This window comes from Diadema setosum, chromosome 4 (genome assembly GCF_964275005.1).
Source record: "Diadema setosum chromosome 4, eeDiaSeto1, whole genome shotgun sequence".
NCBI classification, from domain to species: Eukaryota; Metazoa; Echinodermata; class Echinoidea; order Diadematoida; family Diadematidae; genus Diadema; species Diadema setosum.
The window spans coordinates 618,559-646,002 of NC_092688.1; the positions used below are offsets into that span (position 1 = coordinate 618,559).

Below are 27,444 nucleotides of genomic sequence, written 5' to 3' on the forward strand. Positions count from 1 at the left end.
TCCCACAATTTTGTGGGTTGTGGAATGCAGTGGGAATAGTATGTGACACATATCCAGTATTCTGTTCCTGCAGCAACATTTTAATGTGCTTGTCAAGTTACCATTCCTTCATACACAGTTTGCAGCCTTGAGTGTTTCAGTCTGTTATCATTGACAGGCCACATCACTTTGCACATACATGTTGAATGACACTTTAAAAAAAAATTCTTGAAAAGAAATGCTGACACCTTTCTCATTTCTCACAATGTGTCATGTGTAAATGACAACGGATTACATGTTCAATAAAATGCATTGCTTCATACTGTAAATACTGTAAACCCTGAGGCTTGAGTGTTGTTCATTAATGTGTATAGAACAATATGCCATATTTACTTGTTTATCATGTAATAACACATGTACCACAAGTAGGTTCTTTGCATAAGAGACCAAAAAAAAAAAACCCAAATACAAGACAGACACTGCTGCCACTCTTAACATGTTAAATAACAAAAATTATCTTAACCCTAAAGGGGCTGGGCTTTTTTGGCTATGCTCAGACCGGGGGGGGGGGGGGGCGGGGTGGTGCGATCGCGATGAAATTTTGCATGCGTGAGACCCGCGTCATAATCTACAAGATTGTGTTATAAGATTTTTTGAAACAATCAATTTCTAATTTTAATTAATTAATTATGCAAATTAAGCTCAAGGTGATATTTTAGCTTAATTAAAAGCATTGAGAGTCTAATTTTTGATCTGTAAATCTGTTTTAGCATATTCAACAATTGTACATCACAAAAACTTCCAAAACTCATTTCAATTCTTATGTATTTTATTGTTTTCAGAATTTCTTATGTATTTCTTTGTTTTTCAACTTTTGTTTTTTCTTTGTTTTTTCATTGGAAATTGTCACTGACCACTTTTCTACCATAATTAGCACAAAATTAATCAATGAAAGTGATTAATTGTAAAAATAATCAGGTTTTTATGCCTTTCATGACAGAGCACTGTTTTCCATAGGAAATGTACACAAAATCACAAAATTGTGCCCGTTTTGGAGCGACATTCCGTAACAAAAATGGGCGTGGCTTCGCAAAAGTATGCGCGGACGTTGCAAATTTGGTCTCAGAAGTTGCGTGAGACTTGAACGAAGAAAGTCAAGAAGCCTCGCGATGAGGCCTTTCGCGTTACAGAATTATAGCGCGAAACGTCGAGGGGGGCAATCCGCGCCCCCCCCCGGCCCTTTTAGGGTTAAATTGCTATGACTGAAGCGCATATTTTCTGATGATAATAGCAAGACCCTTGCCATAGGGTCTTGTTACACTCGACATCTTCAGTCTAGAGGCAGGTTGTTACTGCACTAATGAGTGTTAGGGTCTTTCAGCCTCTTCATGTTGTGCAGTCAGGCATGAACTAAATTATTCCAGTAACACGTCAAATTGTACAGGGAAACCAAGTGAAAACAAGGTACATGTAGCAAGGGCTAACCAGTACACTTGTACTTGGTAAAGGTATATATAGAAAACAAAGGCCAGCTACATACAATAATGGAAAATATGGACAGCCAAATTCACCTTGTCAAGTTATACCTTTGTAGGTAGTAAGCAAGCTTGCTTAACCCCGTTCACTTTTACATGCACATGTACAGTGTACTACTAAATGCAGACCCCCAATCATCCAGAATTTGGAGGAAAGAATCTGAGTTTTGACCATTCTTAGCTTATGTTACGATAGGAATTTCCTATTTTGATGATAATGTTACTACATGTACTGTACACACTTCTATAAGAAGTGCTCTTTCTTTCTTTTGAGCCAAATCATCCCTATTGAGGTCTGCCAAACACACTGCAGTCCACAGCACCTTTTCATTCTCTTATCTGTTCTTATCGCTCATTACTTCAGTAACACTTAGCACCTGATACCTTTCCCTTACAAGTTGTAAATCGCAGATGTCCAAATTGTTCATATTGTTTTTACAATATGTACGTACTTTAATATTGCTGCAATTGTCATCAATAACACCAAGAAGTTGTGGGTGGGTTTTACATATGATCACCTTTTTATCTCTTCATTTAGAACAGTCTATAATCAACATCATTTACTGAATTTTGAATTTCTATAATATCACGAGTTTCCATTCAAAAGAAAATCTTTCCAGGAAAGTGCAATTACATGTACAGTAGTTGCACCTCCCCTACATGAACAAGCCCTCTCTGTCTGTATTGTAACACTGAAAAATCCAAACAATTCAGGATAACAAGCTTGGTCTACAAGCTTGTAACAGCTCATCCCATGGGTAAGTCATGTACATTGGAATTGTTCATGTAAACTGCTACTCATTACATAAATGTAAATGCTCTATAATGAGTGGATTTACCTTACTCCAAACTCAACAGATTCTGAAATGAGGTAATGCCCACAGAATCAAAATCACCTCTACATTGTACCCTAAGATAATTTGTACTCTCAATATACACCCTGTATGACATAGCAGAGTAGAAATTATCATAACATCTGAGATTTCACAAAACAATGACATACCACTACCAGTGAAAAAATCATAATGACCGAGATTTCACAACACAATCTTTAGATTTCTATCTGTCCCTTTAATTACATTAGGTTTTAATAGCAAACAAGTTCTTGCTTCCTCTGAGCAGCTGAAGGTTTGACACAGTCTTACAAGTAACAACATCATCACTCCTGTATCTGGGGAAAGCTTATTCCAGTGTGTAATTACTGACATGCACAACTTTGCAACAATTCCTCGATCAACTCGTGGTCAAAATGTCTCTCCTCTTTGAGTATAGAGTTGGAGTTCCAACTGGCTGTAATTATTCAAACAGTTGTCAGATTTCTATTGATGTACAAAAGAATTTAACAGGTGCATTTGTGCCTTTGATGATTGAGGTTCGACGCCACCGCCTTGCCGAGCAATCTGAAGATTCATTTTGAATATTAAATGTTGGCCATATTTTGCTTATTTATTTATTGAATGAAATGAAATTTCACTTAATAAAGCATGTAAAACAAAATTCAATCCTGTCCAGCAATTTGTGCAAAAGTGTAAATCAGAGCTGTATCATGAGAATGTACCATCCTGAAAAGCCAGTTTTATCACTTTTCCACTTAGGAGTATTTCCATAAATAAAACTAATATGGAACACTAAGTATAATTCTTTATTGATGATATATCAGATTAGTGCCCGGGTATGCCCAGTCAAGTAATTTTCATCTTTATTTCAGCATTTTTTTTTTTGCGCAACTTCTATTCGCACATCCTTGTGTCTGTACCACCTACCTTTTATAAGAAGGGATAGCAAAAAAATAATTAACATCACAAAGACATATCTTCCTTAGAAAGTGGCTGGTGACTATGCAATGAGACACAAGTCAATTGTTTTCCGATCTGCGTGGCAGATCCTGTTTGGCTCATGCTAAAATATTTTTGTGTGGCAGCATCGAACATCTAGCAAAGGAAATGGCCTGGTTGTGACTCCATTCTCTTGAACCTCCTTGGTATAATGGTACAGAGGAATTTCTGTGTTTAAATATCACCAAAGGCTGACACAAATATGAAAATTGGCCCCATTGATTTACGCCAATACCAGGATTATCACAGTATCTGACCTCATCATTATATCAAGACTCCTCTCTTGGTAATAATAGCAAGCTTTAGATCTGTGTCACTCGTGTTTATCACATGCATCCTCCCAAGCTGGACAAAGGGAACAGCAGCTGACTGGTGCATGTGCAGGACATTTTTTTTTTTGCCCGAATAGCTGTGCCATAGGCTTACTTTAGTGTCACAAATCTAAAGCTCACTAATATTTCATAGAAGTTGACTGCAAGCAAACCTTGGTTAGTCTAGAAACTAGAAAGATTTTTGGATAGCAATTAGAACAGTGAACAACTGAACAAAAGCTCTTTTGATGCATGTCACAATCTCCTTTAGAAAGAAAGTGGAGAAATAAAGGGACTTTGACGATATGCACCCTGTACAAAGTCATCTTACAAGGAATACCTCTCTTCCACTTGGAAGATAACCTTTGTCTTGGCATTTAATGCCATATTTTAGCTAAAACTGGAACTAGCCTAAGCAGGCATTTGAAACTCTTGAATTTGAGTTCACTCAATTTAATCTGTGTTCCAGTTGACTTCAGTAAAATCAAATCAAAACAAAAACAGAATCAGCAAAGTTTCATACAAAATTGAACCCAAGTAAGATAGTCGTAGAAGTTTCTAAGTTGGTCACAATCACATACAAAAATAACCAGGCAAAATGGCATTGTCTTTCCCTCATCTATACATATTTTACTGTTGTTGTTTTAATCCAGTGTTGTCTTTCAGACGAGCATTACCACACCAGTCTGCTGACCTCAGATATCTCTTTGGACCGGTCAAAATTAAGAACTGTTCCTTACGTAGTGGACATGTATTTTTTATGCAATCTTTTGATTATCGTGTGCCAATGCTTTGAGAAGGCCAATATTGCTAAATCAGTGAAGACATCTGGCAAATCATGATTAATGCTACAAATATCTCAAAGGAAGTGCCCTTAGAGTTACCTATCTACAATATAATACAGACTTTACAGGCCCAGGACAAAAAGGAGACCTGGGGGATTATGTGGATCGTTTCCTGATCTTATATTTCCCTTTCTGCATTTGAGTCACATAGATGCGCATCTTCTGGTTGTCCAAGGTTTTCTTCACCCAGATCTACAGATAGAAGAGACAAAACAAGATGATGGGTTTAACTTATGTCACAAATGTACACACAAGTAGTTATGTACATGTTTAAGGTATCAAGGCTGTATGCATGGTTGTTTTAATGTGTACATTGTATGTACACAGGGTGACCAGATTAATGGAGAACATTCTATATGATATAGATATAGTACATACAGGCTGACCAGATCAGTGGAGAATTTTCTATGTGGTATACAATGTAGCTACAGTACATGTACAATGTATGCATGTGACAGGAAATACATTACAGCTCACTCAATCTAGAATGATTTCACCCATTCCAGAAAATTCTGGGAAGTGCTTGCATGTTTGGCCGAGTGAGGCACTGTCCCTGTAGCCCAATGTGATTGGTAGTTAATTTTGGCAATGATGTTATGCACATAGTTAGGCAGTGAGTCATCCAGGATTCCTGGAACTTGGGCTTGCTAGTATGTTCAGGTATGTGGCCCCAGGTTGGAGAAAATTACAGAATGTACTAGAAAGGGGTGAATGGATAGTATATAAGCAGGAGAAATTCTGAGGTAGGCAGAGTACCCAACACCTCTGCTCTGAGAGTTACGTCACTTCTGGCTCTGAAGCGACTTGTTATAGTCAGTCCTGTGTTACCTGCTGACCTACGATACAACCTGTGTTTGTGGAGATAAGGCCTGGGAGACATTTTGCCTGCAGAGAATTAATTTGCCTACGTTGGAGATAGACTCCATATGTTAGTGTCAACGGACATTATTATGGCAAAGCTGTGACGGGCTGGATTCCTTGCTGGACATTATAAAGTGAATCATCATTCAACGCATCAACTGGACGTGGTCGTCATAACATTTGGATTCTGCACGTTTCGCCGTGGACATATTTCGTGGACTTTACCCCGGATTTATACCGTGGATTATTGCAACCAGTGCCTCTGGAGTTACGTTGGAGGAATCATTCATCGGTGCGTCAAGGATCACTCATCTGTGCATCGAACATCGTATCTGGACACTGTCAAAGGATTACTTGCTTTCAAATTTGGCTGTAAGTGATTTCATTACCGATTTATAATTGTTTTTATTGATCATTATTGTACTGATGTGAAAACCGATTACGAGTCTGTACCCACAATATCACTGTTAATAAACCGCCTGAACATTAGTTGATTGTTTCTTTTGTGCGATCATTCTCAGAGTGATTTTGGTCGTAACACTTACAATTACAGAAGTCACACAATGGAAGACATGTGAATGATGTACAACATCCAGGACTGAATTTCAAACATGCAAATAACTCTACGACAAACCTGGCAGTAACTTGTTTCATCCAAGGATGTCGATGTGTATGGATTTCCTACCCTATGTTCATACTCTGACTGCTAACCCCATTTCAATACCTCTATCAAACCTGGTTTGGTGGAGAATGACAACAAGTGTGAAAAAGACAAAAATTGGTGCTTAGTAACTTCAGAAGGATTGGTCTTCATATGATGTACAGTATTTAAGCCAGCACATACCTAGGCTGCCTATCTAGTCATTCTCACCTCAATCTGACCGATGGACGTGATGATTGCGCTAACTTTTCCCATGTCCTTGGACTCCACATACACATTCTGGCCTCGATGGAACCACCGCTTCTCATAGAACAGCTTTCCATCCTCAATGCGCACGTTGTATTTATGGTTGCTGCCACTTCCGGCTCCACTGTTACTGCTGGAGGTTGTGGTGGTATTGGTGCTGCCAGTAGTGGACGTTGTAATGCCTGAAGTGTTTGTGGTGCTGGTTGTGTTGCCTGAAGTTGCAGAGTTGTTGCTGTGGCTGTGTGAGCCATGGTTGGAATGGGATTTCATGCCTGTCTTGGGTTTCCATGCTAAAAAATATGACAAGCAAACAAATACATAAAAAAGAATTACCATGACATATCTTATTTGTGTTACTCTGTTGGGGTTATTTTTTTTTTTTTTTTCTAGCTGTCCGGTTGTCTTTTGCCTTACATAACAACTAAATGTACAAGCAAAAGGTATTCAGTATTGTTGTGACAAACAAATTGACTGGAATCTGCCTGTATTGATTTGTGATACAAAAAGATATTTGCAGGATAAAATTCTGATTGCATCTGGGACAGCATTTTGTCAACACACTCAACTCATTTAATACTAGCTTCAAGCAGTCAGTTGCATGTCCATTCATTGGTCTGTACATGTATATATATATATATTTTTTTTTTTTTTTTTTCATTTAAAGATTAGAGTTTTGTACATATGGTAGATCTTGAAAAACCTAAAAGAGTTCTGACTACATTAACTGCTTACATTTGGGATCATTCATCCATAATGTAATTTGCACTGTGCTGACCCTTTATCATACCTAGTCTGATTGTGTTTCCCATGATACCATGAAATGATCTCGAGCAATTTAAAATCTATCACTTGATCACTGTTGTTGAATGTTTTTCTTTTAGCCGGCATCTTAGCTTGAGAGTGAGGCAGTGATGTCCACTCAGCAAATGTTTTAGGACACCTATGTTTGTCTGCACGTACTTATACCCTTGACACTGGATAATGTTTCAACATAGTTTCTATTTTTGCTATAATCAGCAGGAATGGTGGCAGGCCATAGTAGCTGGTCACAGAGCCAAATACGATCAAGTATGCAGTACAGTACTACAGAAAAAAATCAGTCACTTACAGGCTTTGGGCTTCCATGTTTGTGTCTTCTCTGCTGACTTACGAATGTTTCCTGCATCAAGAACAATGGCAGAGTTGAGTTTTCATGATTTTCAATGATTCCCTTCATCTATGTTTTCATCTATGCCACTGATACACTTGTATTTGTTGGATTTTTATTTTTCTTTCATCCTTTTTGAAAAAAAAAAATAATACTGTCACTTGGATTAAGATACTGAAAGAAAAAAAAAATCAAAGAGTGGGAGAGTGATATCAGTCAACCACATTCTACACATGGTGTTCTATAAACTAATCACATACAAAACATGTTTTCACAATATACCAGCATGTCTGACCATTGACTTCATTCAATATTCAGTGCAATAGGACATACAGTCAAACCTGTCTTAGTGGCCGACTGTCGTACACGGCCACTAGAAACAATATTCCCTCTGAGAAAAAAAGGCATGTTAAAGAAACTGTCTATAGTGGCCACCTGTCTATACATTGTAACAGCTATTTTTTCTTCCTTGGGTGGCCGCTATAGACAGGTTTGAATGTAGTTGTAGTACATACACTGTAACTAGACCTACTACTTCAGCTACATCATTAAGCACCTGAATATCTTCTGTGTAGACACAGAGGTGTGTTGCATTGAATGCTATCTTTTGCCTTGTTTGTAAAGATATGAACAAAGACATGCCATTATATGAGGAAATGGACAAAGTGTGTGAACAGAGTGAAATTCAATCTTAGATACAAAATTACCTGATTTCTTGGTTGTTCCACTTTTACTCTGTGAAATAAATCAGAAGTGAAAAGTTTACAAAAAATATATATCATTAGGTAACGGGTGCTAAGATACGAGCGAAGCTATAGCTCAGTCGGTAGAGGACCGGGTTAGCTATCCGGATTTGCTCATTTTTCCACCAAATCTTATTTACATACAAAACTGAAATCGAAATTGTGATCTAGAAAGACTTGTTCTTTGCTTCCTCTGGTCTTCAGTAATGGTTACCAATACATTAGGAAATGAAACCAACTATTTATTCTTATACAACATTGCACAGGGTTCCAGCATCAAAGTATGCCTCACTATACCTTCTGTTACATTTCAAAAGGCAAACTGATCTGACCATTGACAATATATCATCACGGGTCTTGAGGCCAAGCTACACATGTAAGATGCTGTGCAACTGGGCCTCTTAGGGTGGGGGTTGTCAGAGCCTTTAAATGCTAGTCTATGTTCTTTATATTTACTATCTATGTGCTTGTAAATATCTGCAAATAAACTGTATCATAATGTAAATAACTACTGAATTAATGTGAATTACAGTAAACACATACAGTCTGCAAGAATCTTCAGCTAACTGAAGACTTAACCAGAAGAAGAAGAAAAAGAAATGTCACCTCTACTAATTGCAGCATACTATATATCAGTCATCATATAGTGCACTCCTGTTATAACGAAATGCTCGGGACCAGCAGTTTTCTTTCGTTATAACCGAACAAATACAATATAACGAAAATAAGCAAACCACGCATTCTGTTTGTTGAATACTCATCATACACTGGAAAGCTATGTGAGGTGGGATACTATTTTTAATTTTACTGAATGTTACACTTAAAAGAGAACATATAAAATTGTTTTTTTTTTTTGGTATTGTCACACCCGTATAGAAAATGACAATTCGCTATGCCAACCGTTTGTTTTTTTTACAAAAGTTTGTTACTTTGAAGGCCCGTATTCCGAAGTTTCGCCATTCCCGGGATTCCGAAGGTTTGTTCATTTGAAGCTTCGCTCTTCCGAAGATTCGTTCTTCCGAAAGTTCATAATTTAGATATTAGTATATTGTTCGTTTTCCGAAGGTTCGTTGATTGGAAAATGAAATGATGTTCTTCATTTGAAGGTTTGTAAATCATAAAATATGAAAAGTTCACTTTTCCGAAGGTTCGTTGTTCCGAAGGTTTTTCAATCCAAACATGAAAATAAAAGGTTCGTTATTCCGAAGGTTTGTTAATCACAAAAATGGGAAAGGTTAGTTATTTTGAAGTTTTGGTTATCTTTTAAAGACGATTATAAGGTTTGCAATTCCTAAGTTTTGTTAGTGGAGTCACCTTTTTCACTTTTGGATTAACGAAACTTTTTTTTAATGTTCTGATTAACGAACGTTTGGAATTCCTATGTCACTCGGATTAACGAATCGTCATAATAAGAACCCTATTTCATTGTCGGATTAACGAACCTTATGAACAACGAACCTTTGGTATAACGCCAACATGTTCGTAATAACAAACTCTATTACATTTCCGAACTGACGGACATTGAGGTGTATCAGAACCTTTTTTTTTTGTTGTTTCGTTTTGTTTTGTTTTTTGTAATAAGAGCCTTCAGAACAATTAAACAAACCTTATTCAATTTCATATTATTGTATTACAATAATGCAAGTTACGGAGCGAACACACAGTACAGATGTAATTGAATCGTTTGCCCATAGATGCTGGAAATGCTTGTTCCACTCCGCATTTACGAAAGCGATCCGCATTTCATTATAACGGAGCACATTTCTTTTGTTTTTCTTTGTTGGTGGTGCTCGGAAAAAACTTCGTTATATCGAAAATTTCGCTATAATCATGTTTGTTATAAGCAAATTTTTGACCATAGACTTATGTGGCAATAATTTTGGGACCAGAAGTTTTACTTCGTTATAACGAAATTTTGTTATAACCGTGTTTGTTATAACGGGAGTGCACTGTATATCCCATATGATGCCTGGTAGTGTTGAAATGAAGTACAGTGTGTGACAAAGTCCTTAACTAAAATACAGTGAGATGACAGGGCCCTGACACACACACACACACAAATCAATCAATCAATCAATAAAAAATAATAATGATAAAATACACAAGTCCTTTTGTTTAGCTCTTGGGAAAAGCACACTCAAAATTATTTTGCACATTCTACAAAAACATGAACAGAACATAACACACTGTAAGGAAGAATTAGAGGGAAGTCCATTTTTACTAAAGGACTTGATAAGGACTTCAGCAAAGAGAGTATTTGATGCTTTATCAGTCACTACTGTGTACAGTGTAGAGAAGTCTTCAATAAGCAGGCAGGCACTGAAAGCTAAGAGATGAATTACCTTGGTGAGGGCTTTAATGTCAGCTGTAATGTCCTCATCATTCAGCAAATAGCAAAACTGAGGTGCATCTTGGTCAAGTCAAATATTCAAAAGTTATGAAAAAGCAAATATAAATCATTTTTTTTTTCTGTCTCTTCATGCATTCTTATATCTTGAACAGTGAAGTCATTGAATGGATCTCACATGGAAAGCAATTTCAACTTTTTAGTTTGTGCATATCCACTAATAAAAATGCTTGTATCAAGTGCTATATAAATGTTATCTACTACTATTATCATCATCATTAACACTGCACTGATAAGGAGAATGAACAACAGAAGTGTGGTGCTACTAGCCATAAGCTAGACTGCTACTAGTAGTACAGTTGTAGTTTTGATACAACAGAGATGCCTGTCTATAAATCACAGTGGGTCTATTCTCCTCTTAGCAAGATTTTGCTTGATTGGGGCCAACACAGACCCATGAGAACGAGGCAACATTAAACATTAGGCTTCCATTAGACAATGTAACATTCATACCATTGTATCAGGTATCAGAGGTATAAGGGTGCGTTCGAGCAATCTCCTAAAGCAAACCGTACTGTACCCGCACCAGAGGAGCGCTTGAACGCTCCTAAAGTGTACTGTACCGAGCCAAAAGTGGACCACTTCCCGATGTGCTCCAAAAGCGTACCAAAAGCGTACCAAAAGTTCGCATGTGAGAATGCACGTATCATGCACATACGTCACAATGTAAAGACATCATTCTCTTTGTTCGGGAAAGCTGTAAGTAGTTCAAGCGCCAGGTGAATGACATTCTTGCTACAAAAATGTGTGACCTTTTCTAAAAATAACTTGTGAGGTACGCTTTCTCAACAGAGCTCTCGAACGCTTCAAATCTGACACAGTTCAGTACGGTACATTTTGGTTCAGTTCGCTTTGGTTCGCTATAGAGCGCTCGAACGCACCCATAGTCTCTACACCTGGCCAGATATACAATGTACTAGTCTATGGCTGCGTTTATCAACTTTCCCCTGTTTAAACGGCTTTCGATAGCCCTTTCGATAGCCCTTTCGAAAGCCCTTTCGAGAGCCCTTTCCAAAGCCCTGACTGCCTGTACTATTAATGTGCCGCTTGTTTTCTAAGAAGGGACGGCGAAAAGCAATTACCATCATAAAGACATATCTTCCTTTGAGAGTGACGAGTCATGATGCAATGTCACATGAATCAATTGTCTTCCTATCTGTGAGGCAGCTCCAGTTTAGCACATACTTCAAATATTTTTGAGTGGCGGCATGAGACTTTGGCTGCGTTTATCAACTTTCCCCTGTTTAAACGGCTTTCGATAGCCCTTTCCAAAGCCCTTTAGAAACGGCTTTCAAAATAGTTGCTTTTATCAACTCTCTTCGCGAACACGATTTTTTAACTGGCCTGTCACTGCACAGCTGCATTGCGCCATTCGACCCGAGGAGAAGTACAAGTACTGAAGTACAAGACTACAAAGCCGTTTCAAAACAGCTTTGCGTTTATCAACTTCCAAAAGGCTTTTACAAACAGGTTTCTGAAAACCTGTTTAGGAAACCTGTTTGGATAGCCACAAATTTGGGGCTTTCGAAAAGGCTTTCCTAAAGGGCTTTCAAAACAGCTTTGCGTTTATCAACTCGTAAAAATTCCTTGAAAGCTGTTTGGATAACCTGTTTCTGCCGAGAAAGGAGAGTTGATAAACGCACCCTTTTGTAAAGGCTTTCCTAAAGGTCTTTCAAAACAGCTTTGCGTTTATCAACTCATAAAAATTCCTTGAAAGCTGTTTGGATAACCTGTTTCTGCCGAGAATAGGAGTTGATAAACGCACCCTATGTAAGATCACCATCATCACCACAGAGATTAGTGTACTGTTTCCAATCAATGTACCATCTACACATAATATCTTTGCCTGCTATATACATGCATTAACCCACTAAAGACTAGTCCTGAATATACTTGGGGCAGGTGTTCATGAGAAACGTATTTTATAGCAAAATCAGCTCACCCTCAATAGCTCCATGTATTACTACCTAAGGCCCTTAGTAAGGGTGACAAAAGAAATCTTTGAAGGTCTTGCTAATTCTGAATTCTCTGGAAAAATCACATGAAACAGCCTAAAAAAAAAGGGAGTGAGGGACAGTTAAAATAAATGAAAAATCTGCATTTTTGGTTTCTCTTTCATTTATTACAAAATTGTTCTTATAAATCAGAGCCTGCAATCCTGACGAAATGTGTTCTGCTCCACTAGTGTTCCCAAGTCTGTGATTCATTGGTGTAACCTGAGCGACATACAGTCTCTACAAAACCAGTGATAAACTAGTATCGAAGTTATGATGTTGTCTGTTACTGATAGTACTACTTCACTCTTTTCTAATTCATATAATGAAAAATAGAAATTGAAGAATGAATAGCCATGCTTACCATAAAGCTGCTTAAATATCCTTAAGCCCGCTGCACACTATACGACTTTCGGTCGCACAACTGACAGACTTTGGATCCGAAATAAATCACAATAGCCTCAGCATAAACATGCTTGTTTATTTCAGATCCAACATTGCTTAGTCGTGCAACCAAAAGTTGTATAGTGTGCGGTGGGCTTTACTTCAATCTTCATATGTACAATTTCACAACATTTTAACCCTATTCTAACGGGGGGGGGGGGGGGGGGGGGTGTCAAATTGACCCCCCTCAACGTTTCTTGCCACGATTTCGCAACGCGCAAAGATTTTGCCGCATCGTTTCACGACTTTTTTCATTGAAGTCTCCCGCATATTTTGAGACCAAATTTGCGACGTCCGGGTACACCGTTTCGAAGTTACGTAATGTTTTGCATATGCATGTCAACCAAAAAACAGCTCAAATTCATGGTATCGTGTGTAAATCCAATGCAAATTGTGTTTTTTGGTTAAATTGATATAAATTAGATTATTTCAACTTTTAACCATTGAAATTAATCAATTCTAGTGTAGATAAGCCTGAAAAAGTGCCTGCAACAAATTTTGGCAAAAAAACAAGAGAAAACAAAAGGTCGAAAAAACAATAAAATACATAAGAAATTAACAAAACAATAAAAAACAAAAGAAATTGATTTCGATTGTGCTAATTTTTTTCAAGAAAATTGCTTGATGTGTCTTGAGGAATTCTGACACAAAAATTTAGCAATCCTCCAGTCTTTTTAATGAAGTTATAGGTGAAAATATGATTTCATGCACAAATTTGCATAATTCATTTATCAAAAATAGAAAGGCAATATTCTTCTATTGTATGACCATGTTATCTTGTAGCTTACATCCAGCTCTATCTTCAGGCAAAATTTTGCGGCGATTGCACGATCGGCAGCCGAGATCTGAAGGGGGGGTCAAATTGACCCCCCCTCAGTAAAAACTTGGTCTCAAATAGCCCAGTTAGAATAGGGTTAAGCTGAAATGACCCTAAACCTCATACTGCCCAGAAAAAACTAGAAATGTCGCTACAGCGACTGGTTATACCCCCGCCAAACAACATTTCATAAGCTTTGGTCAAAACAACATTTCATAAGCTTTGGTCAAAAAACTGAGGAAGTAGTTAAATCCGCAAGATCTTTCCTTGATCTTCTGCCATTAATATGCCGTTACCATGGCAACGTACTTTCGGGTACTGTCGAAAAATGCGTCTTGCACATCTACAACCAAAGGCACACATCTGTACCAAGTTTCATGGAAATTGGGCAAAAACTGAGGAAGTAATTTGCAACTCAAAATTTTCCATCATTTTGGCTCATAATATGTGAGCGTGTTACCATGGCAACATACTTTTTGTAACTGTCAAGAAATGTGTCATGCTGACCTATATCCTAAGACAAACATTCAATATGAATTCCATGAGAATTGGAAGAACACTGATGAAGCAGTTTTGCCATGAAGCATTTTGCCCTATATTTTACCAATAACATGCCGTTACCATGGCAACGCACTTTTTGCCACTGCGGAAATATGTGTCTTGCACATTAACATATTCAGATGAACATCTGTACCTAATTTCATATAAATTGATCAAAAACTGTGGGAGGACTTCGCGACGCAAGATTTGTACCCATTTTTGCCCATAATATGCCGTTACCATGGCAACGTACTTTTGGGTACTGTCAAAAAATACGTCTTGCACATCTACAACCCAAGGCACACATCTGTGCCAAGTTTTATGGGAATCGGTTGAAAACTGAGGAAGTAGTTCGCGACGCAAGATTTGCAACGGACCGACCGCCCGACCGCCCGACCGACCGACCGACCGCCCGACTGTCCGCTGATTCCTATATACCCCCTTCAAACTTCGTTTGGCGGGGGTATAAATAGCCCTCTTTGTAGAATCCACAAATCAAGTGGAAAGATGTCAATAGAGGACATACTGTACATGTATTCAGCTAGACAAATAGACGACAGCAGCGAACTTGATTCAGTGTGAAATGATAGCTCAGCAAAGGATATCAGGTGATGGTTTCCGTCTCTTTTCAGGCAATGGAATGGGATCATTGGGTCTCCTTCTCAGCTTCCTCGTGATAGCTGGCTTGATCTCCATGGAGTCTAACACACAAGACATAGATTCATGGCAACATAGCTCAGTAGCAACTCACAATTTTCAGACTTCATACAAGCTTGTGAACTTTATATCAGTCACATTACTACCAACAGTTGCTACTATCAGCATCTGGCAAGCAAGTATTAAGACTTTCCTCGGTTGATCTTCCTACGGTCTATACTTCAGAAAAACTTGAGTACAAAAACATAGACTCCATTTCTTCTCACGTCAATTCATACTGAGAGTGTAGTATACAAGATGGCATAGTATAAAATACTTTACAGAACAGGAGAATAAAACAGTGGAGTAAGTAACATGATGCCATTAAATGTGTGAAGCATATGAAAATACACCAATGCACCCATGAGGAGCACACTCGCTTTGTTACGCTACTGACTGTCAGGCTACAGTCAAATTATGGAATATACCTCTATTTGTCCTGGACAGAAAGTAGCCTTTGTTGAAGAAACAAAGTGATGTAAATCAAATCATATGCTCCAAAGTCAAACTATTTGACATATTATTGTCTTACCACTTACTAAAAAATTGTTCCTGTAAATTCATAACAACTAACAAATGACCATTACCCACACTAACCCACCACCTTCATGTGCAATGCATCATCTTTTGGTGTGGAGTCTTTGTGGGGCAACAGAAATTTATAACACTAACAGAGAAGAAAATAATTTACAACATGAATATCAGCAAAAATCATAATTTTTCACTTTAAATGCCGAGTCGAGTAACCTGCCATACAACGATAATGTTGTACATGCGTAAGTGTTTGTTTGTGTGTGTGTGTACGTAGGGCACAAGGCAATGAAATATAACTCTAAAAAGGAGGATTTTTTTTTTTTGGCCGCCCTCCCACCCACCCAATTACTGCGCCCTCCTTGTAATCAGTACTAGCATGTAGTTATCTTCAGCAGAATCTTCAGTAGAGCTTGGAGTAATGTTTAATACTCTGCTCACTACTCCAAAGGTCTATGTAGAGAGAGAGAGAGAGAGAGAGAGAAGTACAGCTTACCTCCTGTGAGTTCCATTGATTGGTGTTCTATCTCAATCATTCTCTTTCTGTCATCTAGTTCTATCAACAATGACTCCATCAGGTCCATCTTCTTGGTCTGCAGAAGACAGAAGGAGAAAACAAAAGTGTTCCTTTTTTTTTCCCGGTGCCATGGAATCATTGCCTACAAGTAAACAGTCTATCTTGTCTTATGATGTTAGTTGGTATCATGCTATATCATGACATCCCCCAAGGAGGTTAAGTTTTTGTCAGTGTTGGTTTGCTTGTCTGTCTGTCTGTTTGCAAAATAACTAAAAGATATGAGAATGGATTTGGATTTAACTTACAGGAAAAGTTGAAAAAGACATTAGGAACAGATACCCATAATGCCTATTTGGTAGTGATCTGGATCCACAAGCATCTGGAGCCAGGATACTTTTCAATTTTATTTGGAAAAATTATAATTGACAAATAGGGCCAACAAAAGAGCTAGTTTAAGCTGCGCGTATTCAAGGTGTGCACACACAATGTACGAGCACTGAGAGCGTGCTCAAGGCATCACATGCAGTAAGCTGATGAGGTAAATACAATAGAATTGGGGAAGAGGGCAATTCTCAGCATGCGTGTATGGGTGGAAATGAGCTGCCTGGTGGATGTCTGCACCCACAGAGTGCTTAAATCACAGTTTTCTCTTCTTCTTTTTTCAACTTAAAACATACAGAATTCAAGAAGTGAAAGAGGAAAAACAACTGATGTTTACTGCCAACTTCATTTGATGGGACACATGCACACATCTTTGTGTTCACAGTCAAAGAGAATGTTTGACACTTAAGATCAGTCCTTATCTTAACTATACACAGCCCAGTCGCTGTACATGGTACGTCGCGACAGGGCTGTACGCGCGCGACCACCAACCACTAGGAGAGCGACGTAATCGTATCACGATAGCTTTGAATTTTGATACTTAACATCATTTTTGTCACCTCAAACTCATCGAGTATACACTTCAATATTTACTCTACATCTGATGCTATCAGTATTCAAATGTACGCAATGAAACTTACCGAAATTGATCATCATATCCAGCATGTCCACACGGTACACAATACTTCACGCCAGGCCTAACTATACACAGCCCAGTCGCTGTACACGGTACGTCGCGACGTACCGTGTACAGCGACTGGGCTAGTGTTCAAGTGTATAGTTAGGCCTGGCGTGAAAGATTGTGTACCGTGTGGACATGCTGGATATGATGATCAATTTCGGTAAGTTTCATTGCGTACATTTGAATACTGATAGCATAACTCAGATGTAGAGTAAATATTGAAGTGTATACTCGATGAGTTTGAGGTGACAAAAATGATGTTAAGTATCAAAATTCAAAGCTATCGTGATACGATTACGTCGCTCTCCTAGTGGTTGGTGGTCGCGCGTACAGCCCTGTCGCGACGTACCATGTACAGCGACTGGGCTGTGTATAGTTATCCTTATCTGTACATCTGTATACATTATGATTTTTTTTCACATCTTTTTTTTATGGTTGTTGATGTAGCAAGGATAAAGAAAACCTAAATCAGTTGCAAAAGGACGGTTACATCTGATATTGATTTTCAATGTGACATTACAGCTGTAAGCAGTATGCAAAATTACTTTGCTCAATTACTCAATATCATGACATCCTTGAACATTTTTCTTTCATGCATAGTTTAATGTTTGCTCAGAGCCAAGAATGCAGTTTGTTCACGTAATATGAGCATATTACAAAAATGAATAAACAGTAATATAGGAACATTAAAACACACTCATGCCACACCAACATGTACATATCTTCTTTATACAAGAGACCCGCGGGTCTAGCACTCACCTGAGTATCGCAAGTTCACTTTTCACGCAGTCACTAATCTAAATTATTCACAGCTCTACTAAAATTTGACCAGGCATTCTCAAGTAGAAGATGAAAATGTACAATAAGGGTCCAAATTCTTTAAGATTCCTTAATTTGGGGGATTGGGGCCCCCTGGGGCCCTCTGGGTGGAGCACGGTGCCCATTTTGATAAAATTGAGATCCTGACCCCCTAGGGATGCTACCTGCCAAGTTTGACGAAAATCCATCATGAGGTTTTCAGGAAGAAGATGAAAATGTACAATTCAGGCCCCCATTTGGACCTTCCCAAGCCCCCACTCCCCCCCCCCCCCCCCCCCAAGAGGGGCATCCCTGGATCTGCAATGAACAAACTTGAAACTACAGTCATTAATGTACTCACTCATAGTATTATCTTACATGTACATGTGTAGCTCTATAACTTCTGATTCTAGAGAAGATTTTTAAATATTCCTTCATTTTTTTTTTTTGGGGGGGGGGGGGGGGGTTTGGCCCCCCCTGGGGACCCTCTGGGTGGGGCATGGTGCCCATTTTAACAAATTGAGATCCTAACCCCCCAGGGATGCTACCTGTCAAGTTTGGTGAAAATGGGTCATGGGGTTCTCAAGAAGAAGATGAACATGTACAATTTAGGCCCCATTAGGACCCCTCCCCATCCCCCTCCCCTTGGTCCCAAGGGGGGGCACCCCTGATTCTGCCATGAACAAACTTGAAACTACAGTCATCAATGTACTAACTCATAGTATTAACTTAGCTCTATCACTTCTGGTTCTAGAGAAGAAGATTTTTTATAGATTCCTTAATTTTGGAGGGTTTGGGCCCCCTGGGGGCCCCCTGGGTGGGGCATGGTGCCCATTTTAAAGACCTAATAAAATGCTTGCAAAATGTTTTAATATGCAAAAGAAATGTAAAATATATGTCATGATTATCAATGTAAATATGTTGTCAGTGTCGTTCCGGTTTTTATCGCTTCTAGAAACTCCCTTAAATATCACATTTTTGGAGGACCTCGTTGCAGCTTTTGCGAAAAAGATAGTCACGTGACGAACACCCCTGAACCGATTGATGACGTATAAGCACGGAGTCATGCTCAGCTAGCAGACGCCGCTCAGCACAAGCACTTAGATTACTAGCTTGGTACACGCGCGTACACGTTAGCTAGCCTGGCCAGGCCCGGGCCCCGCGGGATGTGCGCTCCCAGTCGACCCACAGACTGTCGACATGTACGCATTTAGTACCACGTACATTATCACTAATTTAGCTTGCACAAATTCCTGGTACCTCGAGCATGATGTCTTCCCCTATATGGGTAAACTTCGACATTGATGATGATGATGATGATGATGATGAAGACTGCAGCTCTGACAATAGCGGAGAAGAAGAGGAGGCATATGAAGTTGAAGGGGAAGATGGGGAGGGAGAGGCAGCCTATGAACCAGAATGTTATCGTGGGGCTGCATCTCACCCACTCTGCCAGTGCAATTATTGAGCGTATGAACATGGCACCCAGTCCAGTCCAAGAATAGACCTCACGGAAACGATCGCCTGGGAAATACAGAGTGGTATGTCTAGTATGCCCCCATATAGTTTAACGTTAGAAAGGATATACTGTATTCTACATGATTGACATTGTAAGTTGTAACTGTGTGTCTAGTAAGTACAACTGTAGTAGGAAGAACAGACCCAGCTCGCTCACTAAGTGAGCGGCTACTCCGGCCGCAGCAAGCGGGAGCGTCCCGGCCGTGGCCTGGCCCGTCGCTAACAGTAACAAGTTAAACTACTAGTAGTAGTCTAGTAGTAGATCTAGTAGCAGTCTACTAGTAGTAGTAGTCTACTACTAGTACTACTATTAGTAGCAGTACTATTATCACTAGGTCTAGTAGACTAGTAAGTAGTAATAGCAGAATCTTTGGTAGTAGTACAGAGGCTACACTCTAGGGGGATATGTTAGTTACAGGGTGGGTCGTGGCTCAAAAAAGAAAAAGAAAAAAAAAAAGGCCTAGATATCTAACCAGTTTCCCATGGTCAGTTTCTGCAATATTTGTTATCAGTAATTTAGATGCGCCATATTCTAAGAAAAACGATACCAAGAATGATCGTCAATTTTGGTCGAGTAGTTTTTGTTCTACAAATCATACTGTGGAAGAAAGCCCCAACGCCGTGCTTATCTACCGATGAACGCCTTGGTGGGGCTGAATTCAAGAGTAGGTCTAACATAGGCCTATAAAGCAGGCGAGTTGCCGTAGTATTAGTACAGACACGCAGTGGTGATGGGGCTATCGTGAAATAGGCCCCACCGCAGTGCGCGTGCACCGTACCCGTGCGTTTATAGCAAGCAAGGGTAGGTCCTCCTAGGGTTTAGGGTTTATAGGTAGGGTTGTTTTTATGGTTAAATTGGCCGTTAAATTAGTCGAGGGACATATTAGGAAGTCATTTTCGCCGCATTCACGAGTATTCAAACTGTGGAAGGCAGCCCCACCGCCGTGCTTACCTACCGATGAACGCCACACGGTGGGGCTGAATTCACGAGTATTCAAACAGGCGAGTCGCCGAAGTATTTATAGTACAGAGTACCGGTACAGACACGCAGTGATGGGGCCCATTTCACGAGTTTGCCGAAAATAATGGATATCCAAGCGTACCACAGTTGTAATCTGTATTATTGGCAGTATTAAATCCGATACAATTCATTAAACATTCTTTTGTCTAAAGGCTTAGCCAATGACAAAAGTGCAGCGCAGCACATGCGCTCGCTAGCTCGCTCCCCCGCCAGCGCTAGCCGCCGGCCGGCGCGGCTGTCGCTACGCTGCAGCTGCGCTGCGCTAGCATAGCCTTGCCAGCTCGGCTATGGCTAGGCTGGTCGGACAATCAATATCAACGACTCCGTTCTTAGACGTCATCACAATTTAGAAGTGATAGTGCGCCGCATGCGGCGAAAGTATAGCAAGTTTTCCAAAACCGAGGAAATTGCATCCATTATGTTAACAAATATAGAGCAAAATTCAGAACAGTAAAAAACCCCGCACAACCATAGAATTACTTAGAATTTAACATGTAATAATGTTACATCTTTGAGAAAAAAATGTCTAAACCATTTTATTAGGTCTTTAACAAATTGAGTTCCTAACCCCCTAGGGATGCTACCTGCCAAGTTTGATGAAAATCGGTGATGGGGTTTTCAAGAAGAAGATGAAAATGTAAAAAGTTTACGCACGACGCACGACGGACGACGGACGCCGGACGAAGGACGATCGCAATAGCTCACTTGAGCCTTTGGCTCAGGTGAGCTAATAATGTATCTAGCATGTATCTTTATTTACTTTCAACACTCTAACCTGGAATTCAAGAGGTTCTCAAAGATAAAGACAAACAAGTATACAGTGTGTAAGTTTACTGACCTCATAGTCTTTTCCTGCATTCTTTTGGTCTTTGACATATTCTCTTTCAACAAGTTCCATCTGAAAAAAAAAAATACATAAGGTAATGACATTAAGAGATATAGCAAGTAACTTGCATGAAGTGTAAAGACACAGTCAGTGGGAAATCAAAGGCAAAACATTGATAGATTTTTTGTCCAACGGTTTCAAACAAAGATCCCCATGCATTTAATCAGCCCTGTTTCCTACAAAACTGTGCCTCATTTCCTGCCTCATGATATTAGTTGGCATCATGCTATATCTTTTTCTTTATATACCACTTAGTACTAGTATTTTTTCTTTCTTTTTTAAGTGAAACATAGTGCTCAAAAAGTGGAAGAAGAAACATGTGATCAAAGTCAAGGATGATCTGAAGTGTAAGCATCAAGTGATACATTGTAGATGTTATGGGTAACAAACATTACATATCTGCAAATCTAAAGCATGAAGTGAAAGGCAGTCTCTTGGTCTGTGGTACAAAAGCAAAATGTCAGATATGAATTAAGTTCTGTTAACATGAAATGAAAAACAAACACAAAATGTGTGCATGCATGGGTCCTGAAACAAGTCTCAAGTACATGTACATCCATATAATGTCAGATGTCCTATTCCACTGTTTCAGAGGTATGAAATGCAGAAAATCAACTGATTTTTACCAGGCATACCATATCATGCAATAACATTGAAATGTGTCTTCAATATATCATCTTGAAGTAAGAATCAAAAGAACATTCTCTTGGTCTGCCTGGAAAAGGAGAATGTAATGGATTTGACCAGCATAACGGAAATGGTGTTGTCACCTCTAACTGCTTGGAAACTTCGGCCATCCTGAGGCGTTCTTTGTATTGCTGTTCCATTTTTTTCAGCTTTTTGTTCAGCTCAGGGTGGCTACCGTCCATGACTTGCTGGAGCTGTTTCTTCAACGTTGCCAGTTTTTCTTTGTAGATCCTGGACACACAAATGCAGAGTACAACGTACATTCATTCCAGCCTGAAATATGAGCTATGCAATACACATTCATAATTTTTTTCTGAAGTAAAGCTGTCTGATCTCTGACATACATGTATGTAGCTTGAAGTATATCCAATGCAATTTACATTTAATTCATACTTGGTATAAACCCATTCATCAGTGTTACATTCACAAACTCTATCATAGTCAATCAATTTACTAATTACGAATATCAACATCATGCCATGAATGAATTCATGCAATTACTCCTCAGTTTCTAGAAAATGAGGGTGAATAGCAGTCACAACATTTATGTAAGGGCATCTTATTTGCATAACTTTGCTTTTCAGTTTCAAATCCATAAACTTTGTTAGAATGTACTAGTACACAGTTACTGTACCTGCTATATTTTGTATGTGACATCAAAGTCTCTGCGATAGCACTCCAGTGTGGAAGTCATTGACATGCCTAAGTTTTAAACAACAAAGAATTCTTCTGTGCTCATTAGATGCAATGTTAACGTGGTTCGTTATTTAGAAAGATAGCTTGAGAGTGTCCTCATTCACCACCATGATAAATTCATGCATTGCAAACTCATCTCAGCTCAATTTCTACAATTGCCATCTGATTGATTCACCATACACATTTTTAATGTGAACTCGAATGGAGAGTTTTTACACAGGTACATGAGAGAATCAAGTGGCATACATCTCTTTCATTTCAGTGTACTCCTCTTCCAGTTTGGCTGCATCCGTCTCACTGGCATCCTCAGTATCTGTAAGCAAGCATAAAAGTAATTAGACATCTAGTCATGTTTGAGGTTAATATAGATCTAGACATATTTTTAAAAACTTGTAACAAAAACCATCCAATTCTCCAGACATCAAATATGTTACACAGAAGAGGTGCATCGTAGAAACGGAAAATTGTTGACAACTTTCTGACATGTCTGAATGTGAAGAGTAAGGTATACATACGAACCCCATGAATACGATTTACATGGCCTGTAGTAATTTAAAGTGCTTTACCAAAAGAAGAAGAATGGAAAATAATGTTAGTGTTGGTCAAGATCACATGCTAATGGCATGCAATGGTTAACCAGAGACGCAGTGTAACATGGAATGGATGGTAAACCGAACAGTTGTCTTGTGACGCTGAAACTGAGATAGGTCTAGGGTTTATGGTAAATATGCAATATGAAATTATTACCAATAAGTATGCTTATGTCATACTCATAGATTCTAGTTGGTATGATTGAGAGTACCACCTCTTAACCTTTAGGATCTGCAGCTCGTTTATCCCAGAAGTATAAAACAAATTCTTCTACTTCCTCAAATATGCTGTAGTTTCGAATCTCGTGAACGTCCTGCTGATTCTGAATTTCCGCTGTCAAATAACGCAATTTTAGTTCATGTGATGCATTTTCTTCGCACGGCTAAAAAGGATACCTCACGATCGGCACCCCCTCCCTCCATATAGGTAATACACGAGAATTTCACAGTCGTGCGTCGTTACCTAGCGGATGTGTAATCTTCTTCTTCTTCTTCTTCCAGGTAGAGTGCAGCTTCAAGTTTTGAAGATTATCGCACTGTGAAATGTGTGTGTGTGTGGACCCTCACACACGTCTAAGATAGGATAGCTTTTGTGCAAGTGCGTACATGTATATATACAACGTGTAAGTAAAAATTTGTGTCCTCTGGAGACAAAACTATTTCTTCTTCCCACTCAAGACAAGCCGGAAGGCGTCGAGAGAAGAAGAAGAAGCTGGGTCCTCTTGGAGGCTGTTCCAGTCCTTACAGGTCCTTGGGAAGAAGGAAGAAGCGTATGCCTGATTGCTACATTGGATCGTCTGCAGTCGAGAGCCGTGTCCTCTAGTGGCTGATGTCCGTTCGCTGAGGTAGGACTGCCAAGCGATGTCAACAAGGTTGAAGCGGATGCGATACAACATAGCCAGGCGGCTGTGAAGGCGTCTGTCCCTTAAGGAATGCCACTGCAGGTTGTTAAGCATGGTTGTCACACTGGATGTTTGGTTGAAGTCACCTGTCACATAGCGGGCACACCTTCGCTGGACCATCTCGATCTTGTTGATGTTCCGCTGAGTGTGTGGGTCCCATGCTGTTGCAGCATATTCCACCACTGGTCTGACATATGTGAAGTAAGTGGCCTGCTTGATGTGACGGCTACAGTGTTTGAAGTTGCGACGTAAGAAGCCAGTAACAGAGTTAGCCTTCTTCACTGTGGTATCAACGTGAGAGTTGAAGTTAAGCTTGCAGTCGATGTGGAGGCCGAGGTATTTTGCGGAACTCACCACTTCGAGATCATGCCCATGGATGTTATACTGGCCAGTAACTTGCTTCCTCTTGTTGGTCACGCGGAGGATCTGGCATTTAGAAGGGTGAAATTCCATCTTCTATTTGCTCTCCCATTCCTGTAGCCGGTCTAAGTCTTCCTGAAGATTGGTACAATCTTGGGCTGACCTATTACGCCTGTAGAGCAGGCAGTCATCAGCGAAAAGGCGTGTTGTCGAGTGCTCAACGCTGTCTGGTAGATCGTTGATGTAGATCAAGAAAAATCATTGGTAATTGAAACATGTTTAGTTTGGTTTGTTAGTTTGTTTAGGAGTTTGATTTTCGTCTTTTCGTTTTCTAATGGCACTTAAAATTAATCCCAAGCGTACCTTTTCGTTCTAGATCTATACGTAAACAGTCCTGATATGCAGTGTGCCGATAGGTGGTAGATATCTAGGGCCTTACCATACTCTTACTAAACTAGAATCTAAGTTATGACATGTGTCACATGCAACAAACGTTCACAACCACACAGGATCAGCCGTGATCAGGACAGGAGGGACAGCTCCTGTCCGTCACTGGCGTCAGGCAGGAAAGCTGCGGCTTTCCTGCCTGAACTGCAGCATACATACAGCTATAATTTTACAGAGCGTTGATCTACATATTATACGTTATAGATAAACTCTAATTTACTTGCTTGGCATTGGCTTGGTTGGGCCATCTAACCATGCTAACGTTAAACATTACTTCACTTACCCTCATCGGACTCATGTTGCACTGTTGTTATTCCCTTGTCGCGGTGATCCTCGCTGTCGCTGAATTCGTATTCTCTCGCGGGATCGACGCCATTTGGCAGGGATTTGTTTCCAAACAATGTACTCATTCTTGTTTGAAGCCAACCAAGTGAGTTTGTCTAACCAAGCTAACGTTAGTTTGAACTCAAAATGAAATCCTGCTTACCACGGCACCAGTCCATATGATATAACGATGTAAATTTAACGTTTGAGCGCGGCTTGAATGAACCGTGTGTAGCTCATGCAAGATGATGGGAAAATAATGCACACTCGCACTCGTTCTAACGCCAGAGAACGAATTCATAAACAACTGCGGCGCGGCGGCGACCAGGGTCACAGGTCAACTGGTGAGTTTTCTGTCTTTATTTGACGTCTAAGTCGCCCAATTATCGTTCAGGACCATGAGATAATATCCCAAGCAAAAGGGCATGCGCCCGACATCTTGGGCGTTATTTGGGCTATTCTATGATGAATTACTAACTCACGAGAAGCACAAAATTGAATGATGACATCGACGTGATACAAAGACTGTTCATCCATCATGAACCAACCTCTGAGTCTATAAGCCATGCCAGCGTCCAAATAATGAAGAGCTTCACATCGTATGAAGGCAGCATCTAGAACTTTTACGAGAGGTATGTTTACTATTGTTGTGAAGCCGACGGAGCTACCGACGGAGCTTATGCGACTACAGTGATCCCCGAGCGGTGCATCGTGGCGTGGAGAGTAGCGGCCTCTTCTATCGGTACCACTCCGGCCGCCCGCGCCGGTCCACCCCGATACGAGCTCAGCTGATGACCCGCTGCACTGACGAGGTGGTGTGAAAGTAAATTCACTGCCTAGCGCGCGCTAGCGGAGCCAGCGCTGAAGTAGAAAGGTCAACTTTTTAGGTAGGCATTTTAACCAACACACGTAGACAGTGTGCACGAACTTAACTAGCGATGGGCTAGTAAAAATCTACAGTCTAGATCCTATAACAGTTTGGTTAGTGTAAATTAAATCGCTGGTATTTTAATCAGTAGAATTAGAATAAACTATAATACTAAGATGTCATGATGTGTGTCACAACTCACATGACGTGATGACGCAGCGCAGAGTAGTTTATATGAGTAGCTAGGTTTCAACAAGTTGAATGCTAACTAGTGTGAACCTCAAACGTAGTTTTTAGATGAGCTGAGAGTGAGACTGGTAATCTACTTATCTAGTCTGGGGGGTGTTTCACAAAGCCGTTCTTAAAGTTAAGAAGGACTTAAGTGCGACTGGTGATCAGTTCTTGTGCTGCCGAATTATTGAGATTCTGATAAGTATAGCACACAAGAACTGATCACCAGTCGCACTTCAGTCCTTCTTAACTTTAAGAACGGCTTTGTGAAACACCTCCCAGTAGTAATGTAGTCAAAGTGTAGACTTTCTAATGGGTGTTAGTGGTAGAAGTCTAAGTGGTCACAGTGGTGTGGTAGAAAGCACGGCAATCCTTGACCTTGGTTTTAGGGGGCCAAATACAGTAGGGTAACATCCCCAGTATTCGGTCAATATTTTTCAAACTAAAATGATACATACATACATACATCATATCTACAGCAATGCAATGCATGTGAAATATATCAAATTTCTTCAATCTCAACTTTTATTTTGTTAAATATCTCACAGAATTGCACAAAATCCCGAAATATTTCACCTTGAAAATTCAAAGTCGATGTGTGTTCAAGGCAGCTGAAAAATGCATGCGCGCTACCTTGTTGGCGCAAAATTGCATCGGGGACGTTGCTGTGACCGTTGGTGACCGAATACTGGGGCCTCGGCACTTGCATTCAACCCTTGTACATTGGGACACTGTATCAGCACGTACGGAAATTTTGTTTTTCTTTTGAGTTTTTGAGGATACCATTACACTCCAAGCTTGCGATAAGCGAAAAATCCAGCGAGAGAACGGTGTATTTCTCGATTTTTAGCGCTTTTTCTGCGACCCGTACTCTTAAAACTGGGCCTTATCCGAGCGCGCTTTTGGAAAGTAGAACCGATTCTGCACTTTTGACGGTAAAATTT

At 39.8% G+C, this 27,444-nt stretch overlaps 1 protein-coding gene across 1 annotated transcript; it reads right to left on the minus strand.

Moving 5' to 3' along the window:
* Positions 1 to 59: 59 nt before the first annotated feature.
* On the minus strand, positions 60 to 25,549 carry LOC140227507 (sin3 histone deacetylase corepressor complex component SDS3-like). Its single transcript, XM_072307907.1, has 11 exons — positions 25,361 to 25,549; positions 23,025 to 23,091; positions 22,166 to 22,313; positions 21,348 to 21,407; positions 16,089 to 16,185; positions 14,971 to 15,066; positions 10,506 to 10,567; positions 8,128 to 8,155; positions 7,382 to 7,432; positions 6,238 to 6,563; positions 60 to 4,697 (listed from the first exon to the last, which is right to left on the minus strand). The coding sequence occupies exons 1-11, from the start codon at positions 25,485 to 25,487 to the stop codon at positions 4,602 to 4,604; spliced, it is 1,158 nt and encodes a 385-aa protein (XP_072164008.1). The 5' UTR covers positions 25,488 to 25,549; the 3' UTR covers positions 60 to 4,601.
* Positions 25,550 to 27,444: the final 1,895 nt, after the last annotated feature.